General features: G+C 48.1%; 1 protein-coding gene and 1 pseudogene across 1 annotated transcript; one reads left to right on the top strand and one right to left on the bottom strand.

Moving 5' to 3' along the window:
• The first annotated feature begins 4,680 nt into the window (after positions 1-4,680).
• Positions 4,681-6,828, top strand: LOC136488086 (uncharacterized; annotated as a pseudogene).
• A 1,709-nt stretch (positions 6,829-8,537) lies between these two features.
• Positions 8,538-9,615, bottom strand: LOC136486300 (ribulose bisphosphate carboxylase small subunit, chloroplastic). The gene is made up of 2 exons (XM_066483175.1): positions 9,389-9,615; positions 8,538-9,288 (listed from the first exon to the last, which is right to left on the bottom strand). Exons 1-2 carry the CDS (start codon positions 9,530-9,532, stop codon positions 8,923-8,925), a joined length of 510 nt encoding a protein of 169 aa, XP_066339272.1. The 5' UTR covers positions 9,533-9,615; the 3' UTR covers positions 8,538-8,922.
• Between the last annotated feature and the right edge of the window lie 2,632 nt (positions 9,616-12,247).

Genomic DNA, 12,247 nt, shown 5'->3' with positions numbered 1-12,247 from the left:
CACAAGATTTATACTAGTTCGGGCAATCGGTATCCTACGTCCAGTCTGAGAGATCGAACTTGTATTCCTTGCACCGAAGTGCTCGTAGTAGGGGGTTACAAGCTAAGGGAAAGAGGGAACTAGTCCCAGGTCTCGGCAAGGTGTCGTGTGGGCCGTCTGAGACATTGCTCTCAAGCGGCGGGAATGTGTGTGTGTGTGTGTTATAGGGTGTTCTCCCTGGTCCCTTTCCCAAGTGGCCCAAGTCCTCTCCTTTTATAGTTGAAGGGAGGACAGGGACAGTACACGTATTACTATGCAACGTCGTGCCAACAGGGGTGACATGTCCGAACCCTGTGGCCTGTTCCTGTGGCGGCGTGGTCGTCGGAGTGGTCCGTCCTTGGAGTACCGGGGTGGCGTGGTCGTCCCATCAGGTCCCATGCGTCGTGGGAGCCCCGAGAATGCCTCGGAGTGGACGCGGCGGCGAACATGCAAGCTACTATGGACGGACTGTGCGCGAGGCCGAGACTTGGTCGGTGCCGAGGCTTGTACTGCGGTGGGGGAGTCTCAGCAGGCTCGAACCCCAAGATTGCCGAGGCCCTGGTATACAGTGCCGAGGCCTTGAGCGGGCGGCCGATCATGGGTACAGTGTTTGGACACAGTGGCCGGTAATCCCCGTCGTACCCTGTCCCAGTTGGTATGGCGCTGATCGCGGACACAGTGGTAGGACACAGTGGCCGGTAATCCCCGCCGTGCCCTGTTCTGGCCGATATGGCGCTGATCGTGGACATAGTGGCCGGTAATCCCCACCGTGCCCTGTCCTGGCCGGTATGGCGCTGATCCGACCTCGGGTCACGTCGGCCGTCCTGTGGCGTTGAGCCACCGTGCGGCTGAGATTGCGGGAGTGGTTGAAGCATTAATGAGACATGACACGCTGTCGGGAGGGTCGGCCGAGGCGGGGGGCGACGGACCGTGGACGAGCCGGCCTCGAGCGACACGGAGAATGAGGACTCGCGCGAGACGGAGATTAGGCTCCTTGCCGAGGCTTCGGACGAGAGGCCTCGCGCGAGACGGAGATCAGGCTCCTTGCCGAGGCTTCGGGCGAGAGGCCTCGCGCGAGACGGAGAACGCGCCTCCTGCCGAGGCCTTCCGTGGAGAGCCTCGGGCGAGACGAAGACGGCGTTCCCTGCCGAGGCCTTCCTGGGGAGCCTCGCACGAAGCGGAGTTTGCGTCAGGATGCCGAGACCTCCTGCTCGAGGCTCGAGGCGAGGAGGAGGAGGACCCAGTGGGCTCGATCGTGGCGGGTGAGGGGCCCATGACTTGCCTTCTAGCATTTATTATTATTTTATTATTTTTTAGATGGGACTCTAGCGACCCATTTGATGTTTTGCTTGGGGTACCCCATTCTAAGGTACCCGACAATATGGATTATATGTGTGTGCTATTGTTGGCTAAACGAAAGAGATACTTATATGTTGCATTTGTACCGTAGGGGAGCGAGTTAAACAATGTGTTATAAGTTGCAAAGTAGAAACATAAAATGGTGATCTATAGAATCAATTTCCATCTCCCACCTTATGAATTTGAGATAGGCTTATATGTGAACTTTGAAAGTGGTGGAATGTCAAATTCCAAGTCAAATAACCTAATTTATTAAGTAGATTTTAATTCCTCCAAATGAAAGGATCCAAACGGCCCCTAAGTGAATTCTCCACTTTGTGGGAATTGGGAGGTTGTTTTTATATGAATGAATGTTGTGGGTAAATGAGTAACAACATACGCCCTGTTCGTTTGAGTTTGTTTGGCTTATAAGCCGTACTTTTTCAGCCAATGAACAGTATTTTTTCTCACACTAAATCAGCCAACCGTATTTTCAACCATGGTATGGTAGATAAACTTTTTTTTTTCACTGTATGGTAGATAAACTTTAGGGATGAAGAATGCATGGAGAAGTAATGGGAGCCACCAGGGACGAAGCCAAAAAAAATTTAGAGGGGCTGAACAGAAGAATAGAGGTTTTTTTATCTTCTCTTAACCTTAGCCCCTCCTACCTAATACATATATGCATAAAATTTTAAGAGAGGGCTTAGGGGAACTCCACGTGCCTAGGATCAGTAGGGGGCTAGAGCCCCCCTAGCCCCACCGCTGGCTCCGTCCCTGGGAGCCACCCTAGTGCCATTGAAAAAAAAACTATTCCTTATATACCATCCCGTGTGTAGGTATGGCAGATGGTCCCAAATGTGTCTATGACGTGAATCTAGTGACAGTTAAGGGATTGGAAATTTTATCCATCGCACATGGGGAATTAACTCAAATAATTAAGATCCTCTTGCATTCCCATGTTAATTATAATTGGCGGCAAACGGATCAGTTGTGTTTTAAATGAAAAGAATCTGTGGGATGAAATCAAAACTTGTGTCGCATTAATCAAGTACATATATGTTTGTAGAAAAAGTTTTTAGGGCTTACTGAGCTATTTACCTAATTACAACGGTTGGTTACTATCATCTATTATGTCAAATATATATTTACTTAAGTTTTTATTTTGAAAAATAGAATAAATATGGAAAGTTTTAGATATGGCAATCTTTTTCTAGATCTAATGGATGCATGTGTGATCTATTGGATGTGATGAATTTTTTATTTTGTAATTTTGGATGTGATATTTTGAGCACAATGTTAGCTTTTGATGCGTATGACGTGATTTGCTCCACAACCTCCGTGTGCTAGCGTGTTAGGTGTTTGACTGTTTGGGCAAGCCAGAATCAGTAAATCACTAATTCTGAAAAGCTAAGTATCTTTTACCTCTTTTCTTTCATCCGTCCCAGGCCAGTCATTTCCCTTCTCTGCGGTTGCTTATGGTGAGTGCTAATTCCTTCCAATTGTAGTCCTTCAGGTTATTATCCTGGTATACGAAAGATAAGATCAATCGATAATGATTGGACGCGAGCGTCAGTCCATATGTTGTGCGCCCACTTCCGCCTCGCTGCTGCTGCGTTTTCCACTCCGCCTCGCTGCTGACCACTCCAAGAGACCTGACCTCTCCTCATCATGCACAGTCGCGATGCCCGCACTGATCCGTCAAGCCGGCGCTCCCGGCAGCCTTCCTCTACGTCCTATTCCCGCTGCTCTCCAAGCTACTCCCAGACACCGCACTCTTCGCCTCCCCCGCGCCCTCCTCCCACCATGCCTCCTTCCTCCCGCGCCCACGTGGCGGGCCCCGAGCGCCCTCTGTCGCCATCTCCGTCCCCGGCCCCACTTCCTTGGTAGCATCGCGGCTCCATCCTCCTCCACTGCGACCTAGCGTCGGATTCCGCTGTGCTCTCCTCCACCCGCCCACCCGCCTACCAAGGTTTGCTGAAAGCGTATGTTGCAAGCGTATGTTTTCAAGTGTTTCGGATGTTACAAGTGTTTCATATGATGTTGCAAAAGTAGATCGGGTTGTTGCATATGTTGCAATGGCTATATATGTATGTTGCAAGCGTCTGTTCCAAATGTTTCATTTGTTTTTTCAGACGTATGTTGCAAGTGTGTTTATTTGGATGTTGCATATATTTCACATATATGTTGCTAGTGTTTTATCTAGATGTTGCATATGTTTTGCAATGGCTTTTCAAGTGTTTTTTGGATTTTTTTGCAAGTGTTTTAGACACATGTTTCAAGTATTTTATCCGTCTTCATATGTATGTTCCGAATATTTTATATAAATATTTCAAAAGTGGATCGGGTGTTGCATATGTTGCAATGGCGCCGGTGGCTAGCGGACAGCGGCTTGCTGCAGGGCTTCGGCTCCTACCTCACGCCTTCCTCGAGCGGCGCACGTCGCCCTCTCCTCTCCCTCCCCTCCCCTCCCCTCCCGTCCCCTCCCTTCCCTCCATCTCGTCGTGGCAGTTCGAGCTCGCGCGGGAAACAGAGGGGCGCAGATGGCCCCGCATGAGGGCGGGCGGCGTGGGCGGGGCAAGTCATCCAGGCAGCGTGGAATCCGATCGGGCTAGGGGCATGGCACGGAGCAGGATCAGGAAATGGAGAGCAGTCGCGCGCATCCATTCGAACGTCCAGGCGCTAGCATTGCCGAAGATCAATTCCTTAGGAGACAGGTGCCGATTTTTAGGCATAGTGGCAAGTGACACATGAGGGAGTGAAACATGCATAGTCTGATCGCTTCGCTGAAAAGTCAGGAAGTACTGTTGGCTGATTTATTGTGAGAGAAAAATATTTATACCATGTCTGATAAGCGCCACATCTTAATTCGTAAAACCAAGGGCCCATCAAGTGCAGTCTGTGCAGATTTCATTAGGAAACGCCGCATCATCTGAGGGAGTGAAACATGCATAGCTCTGCTGCAATGTCTGCGTTGCGCACCGCGGAGAGTGTGGGCACCAAGGGAGGAACGAAAGCGCGCGCACCATTACTCGATTTGGCGGCATGTTATGCAGAGCAGAGCAGAGCAGAGCAGAGCAAGTGGACCACGAATTGGTCGCGCAAACTGCGATCAGAGGAAGTCGTATTTGGGGCACGAACTGGCAGCCTGGACCGGTGATTTGCTTTCCTGGGCCTGGGCTGCTTCCTCCTCAATTGCTGTCGATGGGCCTGAGGGCCCATGCTCTCGTATCTTCTTCCTCCGTCCGTCCTTTCCATCCTTGGGCCTTGGCAAGGGTGGATGGGCAGGATGGCGGCGCCGCGACACTCCCTCAGTCGACTCCAATGCCGCGGCGGCTTCCGCAGCTCGTCGCCTCCACCGCTCGCTCAGCCTGCCCCCTCATCCGAGCCTCCTTCAGGCACCTCTGCCAGGCAAGGCATCCCTCTCAGGCCAACACCCTTGGTCACATTCTTATCTCCATCGATTTGTCCCCCCTCAGTAACGAGCTACCCTTCCGCATCAATCTTTCTCAAGCTTGCGTGGCTAGAGGGGTGCTGCGTCTCGACTCTCGGGATCGCATAATATTCCCTTTGTGCCGACACCTTGCTCTCGTATGTGGAAACCACATATTTTCATGTACCATATATTTCAACTTTTGTATCTGGTATAACTAAAGCAAAGAATCTCATCCATGGAGTGCTGCTCATACATGCAGCTTCCCAGATCAGAGGTCATCAATTAATCCGCTTATTTACTTGGCCTTCCCATGAACCGACCAAAAGTTGCCATCTCCACGAACTGCCGGTCAGTTCATCTCTCAAGCACCTTATTTCAGAAGCCATGCTAGCATGTCAGTGACATAACTTACTGATTTGGTTAGTCTCTGCTTGAATATGTAGTGTCTTATACAGTTATACTCTTACAGTAACAGCTAACCCCTGTGCAAAGATGCAGCCTGTGAGGTGTTGGAGAATAGTGGCCTTTTTGTTTTATTTATTTAGTTTCAGCTACTCTGATTGCAGCTTGCAACTAGCCATTCTGTACATTTACAGTACCTACTTTATATCTAGAAAGGCAGTAAATGTTGCTTGAGTTGTGATATGATGTTGTGACATTTTTTCATTGCTACTAGGTCACTTGTTTTTTGAAGGCTCTGCGGAATAAACATTTCTACAAACAAATAATTAGAGTTGACAGACTATTACTAAAGGAACAGTTGAGTTATTCAAGCTTGTTGATTGGATTGGTTTGTAGTTCTGTATGACTGTATCATCTGAAGGAGGGGCAAATCAGCTGGAACCTTAATCCAACATTGATGAACTTCCTGGTTCACACATATGTGGTGTGCTTGAAGGGTCACATGAAAAACCTCACGATCCTGATGTGTCTTTCTTTGGTAAACTGTCAGAATATTTAGTGATCAAGAACAAATCTCATCCCAAAGTCCCAAACTCAAGAATAGAACATTAAAAGTCAACAGAACTGAAGTTGTAACAGAATGTGGTCAGTCTATCAGTTATCAGAATGCTGTACATGAGAAGGCCCGAAACAGTGAACTTCTTGTGAATCCTTTTGTCCAGGCTGGTACTGGTTGTTTTGCTGACGAGAAAAGCACTGCCAAGCATGTTGAATTCATGCAAGGATGCATACAACAGATTCATGCAGACTGAATCTCATTGTGGGTGACAATATTTTTTCAGTCTCTGATGTTAGCATGTTCTCCTCTTTCCCATAGTATAGAGCGTTCTGGTACTAGACTTGAGGATCAGTGGATAAGTCAATCTTGTGAAATCCTAAGTAATGCTAAAGTTTGTCTGAAATATCACATCGATTGCACCTCTTGTGAGAGATAGAGGACCCTTCTTGACTTCTTGTTCATGAAAGTCCTGGTACTGATGTTTGGCCTGAGGACAAGGGTTTAGATCACTCTAATGTCATGCAAGTTGATACTGAGGTTTACGGGAGGTACTTCAGAACAGGTAGAATGTCACCAAGGCGGGGCAGATGACAAGGCACCACGGAATGTTTCATTTTGCTCAAGCCATAATTATGCAGGGACGTTATAATTCGGTAGAGAGTTCTGGAGGGAAAAATAGAGCAAAATATGGATGGAAACATAGAACAGACTGCAGAAAAGAAAACAGAATCTGTTCATCTGCTGACACAAAGGCAAGAACGTCAATTTCAGTGGAACCTACATCCCATTGTCAGCAGATCAGCTCAACTACTTATACAGTAAGCACTTATGCAAGCTGTAAATGAACGAAAGAATAAAACTCAAAGGACATAAATGCTTCTTTGTATACAAGTATTGCTAAAATGCATGAGCTACTACTGAATTTTGCTTATCCAAACGGTAAGGTTGAGATGTCCACAATCAGATCAAGTAATCTATGATGCCCTGACTACTCTATTTTTTGAAACTGGAAGACTCCTAATCTTTCTACTCGTTAATATTCAGAACTGTTTCACCTAGTTAGAGTGAACACTGCCTTTTTGTGATGCACACCTTTTTTTTTTCTGTCAATTCTCCAAAGTAAGTTGGATAGAAAACAGAAAATAAGTTGGTATTATGTCTACCTTCCAAATAAGTCTAAAGTATGGTTGCTTTTGTAGAAAAGTGAAGGCCTAAACTAAGGCCTGTGCATTTCAAGAAGAAAATACACAAAGTAACTAAGAGGACTGATCGAAGATGCATGAGGTTTTATTTCACTCTGTCAAGAATGTGCTGAAAACTGCCATCCCTGAATCATTTTGTAACAAAGGAAGACTGAGAAATCTCAGTTTCAAGTTCGACTGAAATTCAGAGTCATTTACCAATGGGTTGTATTGTACCTATGGAAAATAGTGCCATACTGAAAGTTGGATTGTTTTTTTTTTCTCTGTGGTTCCTCCATGTGTGACCTTGGTCCTTAACTTTCCCCAATGTCACTATAAAGCTCTCAACTTTCACGTTTTGTATACGAAAGCTGCCCTTTTGGTTCCTGTTTCACGTCTGGTCAAATCAACCTTGCGCCAATGGCTGTTGTGGCTGGCAGTTCCACTTGGCTCACTACCATTGATACGCAAGCCCATGAAATCTGGTGGATACCTGAATGGTGCGGCAGAGAACCCTTGTTAAGTAAAGCTGAGTCCTTTGCTACCGGGCATTCATTCACTGCTGGTCACTCCTAAATCTACCTGGTATGGACTGCTAAATCGATTCCTCTTGGCTTTACTACGGTATCACCAGATTAGCAAGAAAAGCTTTCCTCCACAATCAAGCCAAAGAAAGCGCATTTCCTAAGCTAAGAATGTGGTGCCTAAGAAGGAAATATCCTTTATTCCTATCTATGACCAAGATCCAAGACTATGAAGAGTCAAAAGATTCAGATAAGCAGACATAATAAATAGAGTACCAGATATTATTAGTTTGACCATCGGTTGTATAGGTACCATGATTCTTAAAGTACATAGAAATAAAGGTCAGGAAGCAAGTAGACGTTGTGTTAATTTTTACTGTTTTGCCAATGTGCAAAGTTAACACAGAAATCTGATTATCTTTTTCCACATACTAGCAGAGTTAGTAATTCTGTATTAATTCGACTCTCATGTCATTTTACATTTTTTGCTAAGTACTATTGTGCCTTTGTCGTACATGTAAGAAAACGACGGCCGCCTACCTTGCAGTTTCCATCAGTAAAGCTGATCATCAGTGGGAGTAGATCCAAATTTGCCAATCATTCAACCTTTACAGAATATGACTTGCTCATGCGCTCTGTACCACATATTTTCTCTCTGGTTTTATTTATCTCCTGATCGATGGATATGCCTATATATACATGGTTCTGAACTTCTGATGCACCCAAGATCTGCTAATGTTATACTAGTACTTATGTATGATGTAAACATAAAACTGCATCTGCACTTTCTTTGCCAATGAATTCTGTTGGTTTATTTTGTTTGAACTCTGCGTTTTCCATTTCACGAGATATGTATATGCACTCATTAATAATAGCATCACGATCGTTGGTACAGCGAATTTACAACTCCAATAAGATATGATCTTAAAGACATGAGAATGAAGTTCAGAGATTTTTTTTTATGATGGAAACAGGAGGGATTTCCCCCTACTGTGCATTTATTTATTAAGAAAGGAGAACCAGCTTACAGAAAAAGTTCAAGAGACAAAAAAGGAAAGAAAGTAAATAAATAAGATAAATTACAAAAGGGCTTCTAGCCATTGTTGTATATATGGAAGGAAAGTATGTTATATGGATGGAAAGTACTTCTTTGCTCTGTGAATAACCAGAGCAAACTCCAATGCCATATATTACACATATATGATAGCCGGAGCTTGCATTCACATGTTCCTCACCCAACGCTAGTTGCAGTAGTTTCTAGCAGGTATATGTATGGGGAGAGATGGATGATGCCATGCTTGCAACAATGGATACATCAGCAGAGGAGCAAAGGAACAAGAAGAAAAAGGTGAAAAAGAAACCAAGGTGTGTGACCCGAAGGATGATGCAAAACCGAACAGGTTGAGGCAGCAGGCAGGCAGGCATATGCCATTAGCTCACGCAGGAGCTAGCTAGCTAGCCACTTTAGTCGCTGCCCGGGGGCTTGTAGGCGATGAAGCTGACGCACTGCGTCTGCCTGATGTTGTCGAAGCCGAGGATGCGGACGTAGGCGTCCGGGTAGGACGCGATGGCCTCCAGCAGCTCCTTGTACACCTGCGACGCGTCGGTGCAGCCGAACATGGGCAGCTTCCACATGGTCCAGTACCGGCCGTCGTAGTAGCACGGGGAGGTGGAGTTCTCGCGGTACACGAAGCCTTCCTTGCTGAACTCGAGGCAGGGCACCCAGTTGTTGCGCAGCAGGTAGTCCACCTGCTTCAGCAGCTGCTCCTCCGTCAGCGGCGGCAGGTACGACAGCGTCTCGAACTTCTTGTTGCCGTACGTCGGCCACACCTGCACGGATGTACGTACGTGTTTGGGTTGCATTTGCTGCAGCTGCAAAGAAGATGGCCCGAGCAAAGAACGAAAGGCCGGCGGTTGCTTGTTATGTTACCTGCATGCACCGGATCCTTCCGCCGTTGCTGACTTTGGCGAGGCTGGTGGTGGAGCGGCGGGAGACAGGGAGGCTGGCGGTGGACTTGAGCCACTGGAACGGAGCGACGGCGGTGGCGGACGAGGCCATCACGGTGGGCGCCATGGCTGGTACGTACTAGCTAGTAGTAGTGAGGGAGCGAGTGAGCTTGTTGCCTTGCTGTGCTTCTGCTTGGGTCGTCCTGTAGGCTCCCCCACCGACGGCATATATAGAAGAGGCAGCGCGCGTGCGTCCATGGCGATGGATGGCTCTCGTTCGGGCAGGACGAAGCGGATGTGGGAGGAGTGGCCACCGTTCTCTCGTGGCCGCACCCGGCCAGCCTGGCCTATCCTGATCGCGTCCGCCGCCACATGTCGCGTCCCCGTGGCGCTCCTTATCGTCTGAGCCAGCCACATGGAGCCACGGCATGGTTGGACTATATGTGATGTGCCGGGGACTTTGTAGATAGATACAGGAGGTAGCAGATAGATAAGCTGCAGGAAGTGGTGAAAGTCACTACTGACTGGAAACCAAAATTTCCCTGGTCGTGGCCGGACTCGCTCGCTCTCTATCTCCGGTCTCCCGTCGCCGATCAAACCGAGGTATCGAGCAGGACACGTCGCGGCCGTGGCCTCGTTCGCTAGCTCGTCCACGAGCCAGGATCCGAGGTGGTCCAGCACTCCTGCTCGGTCGGTGAAGACTCCTTCCTCTACTCTCGTCCCCTTCCTCCCTGCAATCTGCGCCGCACAAGCTCTGCCGTAAGCCGCGCCGCATCCGCCGTCTCTCTCAAGCAGAAGCAGTTTCATTCAGCTCGTCGTGGTTTGTGAAAGGATAAGTTAAGAACGACAATGGAGGACAAAGGACAAACAGTTTTGGGCTTGGGCTTCGGCTGCGTCTGCTTGCTCTTTGCCTCTAGTGGTCTGGTCTCTCTCACCTCCTGTTTCTGTTCACCTACATTCTACACGGCTGGCTGGTCCGGACCACCATGATGAGTGATCACGGCCTGTTTGGATCTATAGAATTAATTGGGCTGAATTGAAATCAGTTTCATGGGTCGGCTTGTTTGGCTACGCATTGAATTGGAAAGTGACATTCCAAGCTTTTCCAGAGGCTGGATTTGTGGCCTAGCAACCTCATATTCATGGGCTATCGAAGACAAAACAATTCCGCCTCTCATTGTCTTTATCGGGCGTCCAAGCGTCTTCCTCAACCATTTGACCTATTTTTTCCCCTAAAAAAACAATTAAAAAAACTATACCACCCTGCCACGATCATTGTGAAAAGAGAATAACTAGCACCCGAACGTCCGGCCCCAGGCCCGCGCCCGAACGCAGCTCCGCTGCACCCTGTCCCATCCCCCGTGTAATATAGCGTCCGCCGCGCCCGCGTAACAGGAGAGCGCGCCCACTCGCCGCACTTGCAGGGGGTCTCAACCTCGTCGCGCCCATGTCACCTCCATAGCTAGGGTCTGTACCTCCGTCACGCGGGGAGATGCCACAGGCTTCTGCTCCAGGACCTCCGGCGAGGCCAACAAGAGGCAGCATGTCGTATGAGAACAGGCCGTGCGCCAGCGCGGATGCTTGCGCATCCTCCGGTGGAGCGCTGCCGCCAGCTTACAGCCGACGCTGCCATAGCTCCCGCACTAGCTCTCTCTTCCTAGCTAAACAACTCTACATTGAGGTCTACTTTTGCAACACTGAGATGAAACAATTGCAACATACGACTGAAACAAATAAAATATTTGGAACATATAATTGCAACATAGTCATTGTTACATATGCAACATCCAGTAGAACACTTGTAACATACGTTTGAAACAGACAAAACATATGAAACATGTTGTTGCAACATATGCAAACATCCGGATAAAAAACGCTTGCAACATACATCTTGAACAGATGAAACATTTTGAAAAAAACGCTTGCACATGCCTCTGAAACACTTGCAACATATGCAACATCGTCGATCTACTTTGCAACATCCATAAGAAATAACTGCAACATACATTTGAAATGACTGAAACACCTAAAACATACATTTGCAACATAGGCAAGAGGAAGCCTAGACCGGTCGATTCCAACCGTTGGCGTCAGAGCCGGTGACGAGCAGCGGCGCACAAGCACCACAAGCACCTAGCACTAGCCGCGCGTTGGAGCACCACCACCAGCCAGCACCTCCAGCACCGGCCTTGGCTCAGCCTGGCGGGTGGTGCGTGCTACCAGAGGGAGCGGGCAAGGCGGCGCATGGCCAAAGTGAGGAGCGAGGTGCGGGTGGGGCGAGCGACGGGCGGGGGAGAGGAGCTGAGCGTGGAGTGAGGAGCGAGCGGCACAGGTGGGGCGCATGACGGTGCGGGAGCGAGGAGCGAGCGAACGACGCAAGGTCGGGACGCGGTGGGAGAAGGCCGAGCAAAGTGAGCGAGCGGTGTCCGGATGAGAATAAGAGACGGAGTGAGTCAAAGTTGTGGTGCACGTCACACCACGCGTCCGTCCAGAGGGAGTCGCTAGCGTCAGACGTCCTATTTGTAGCATTATCGTTGTGAAAATACATAACTTTTCGCAAAAGTTGCATATAAATTCCCCACATTTGTCATTATGAAAGATAAATTTTAAAAGCCTCCTAAAATTACAATTAATTATGAAAACATGCCTAGAATTGCATTTAAGGTTACTGAAAGCTTTAGTTTGGTTTTGGATAATTAATGAAACCCTAGGTACTAACCTTTGGCTCTAAGTGAATATGAGATATGTTAGTACACACCAAATGATGGAGCAAAGATGAAGTCCATGGTGATGTTGGTGGACATGTGATGACGGTGATCAAGCTCCAAACTTGGAAAAGAAG

This window comes from Miscanthus floridulus, chromosome 10, assembly GCF_019320115.1.
Source record: "Miscanthus floridulus cultivar M001 chromosome 10, ASM1932011v1, whole genome shotgun sequence".
Taxonomy (NCBI): Eukaryota; Viridiplantae; Streptophyta; class Magnoliopsida; order Poales; family Poaceae; genus Miscanthus; species Miscanthus floridulus.
The sequence above is the reverse complement of the archived record's forward strand: the minus strand, read 5'-3'. Positions and strand labels throughout refer to the sequence as shown.

What these genes read in the sequence shown, in the direction of transcription:
- LOC136486300 (XM_066483175.1), bottom strand. Translation starts at nt 9,532, where the DNA reads ATGGCGCCCACCGTGATGGCCTCGTCCGCCACCGCCGTCGCTCCGTTC. An exon ending in GAAGGATCCGGTGCATGCAG is followed by an intron (nt 9,289 to 9,388) that starts GTAACATAACAA and finishes ACATCCGTGCAG; the next exon opens with GTGTGGCCGACGTACGGCAA.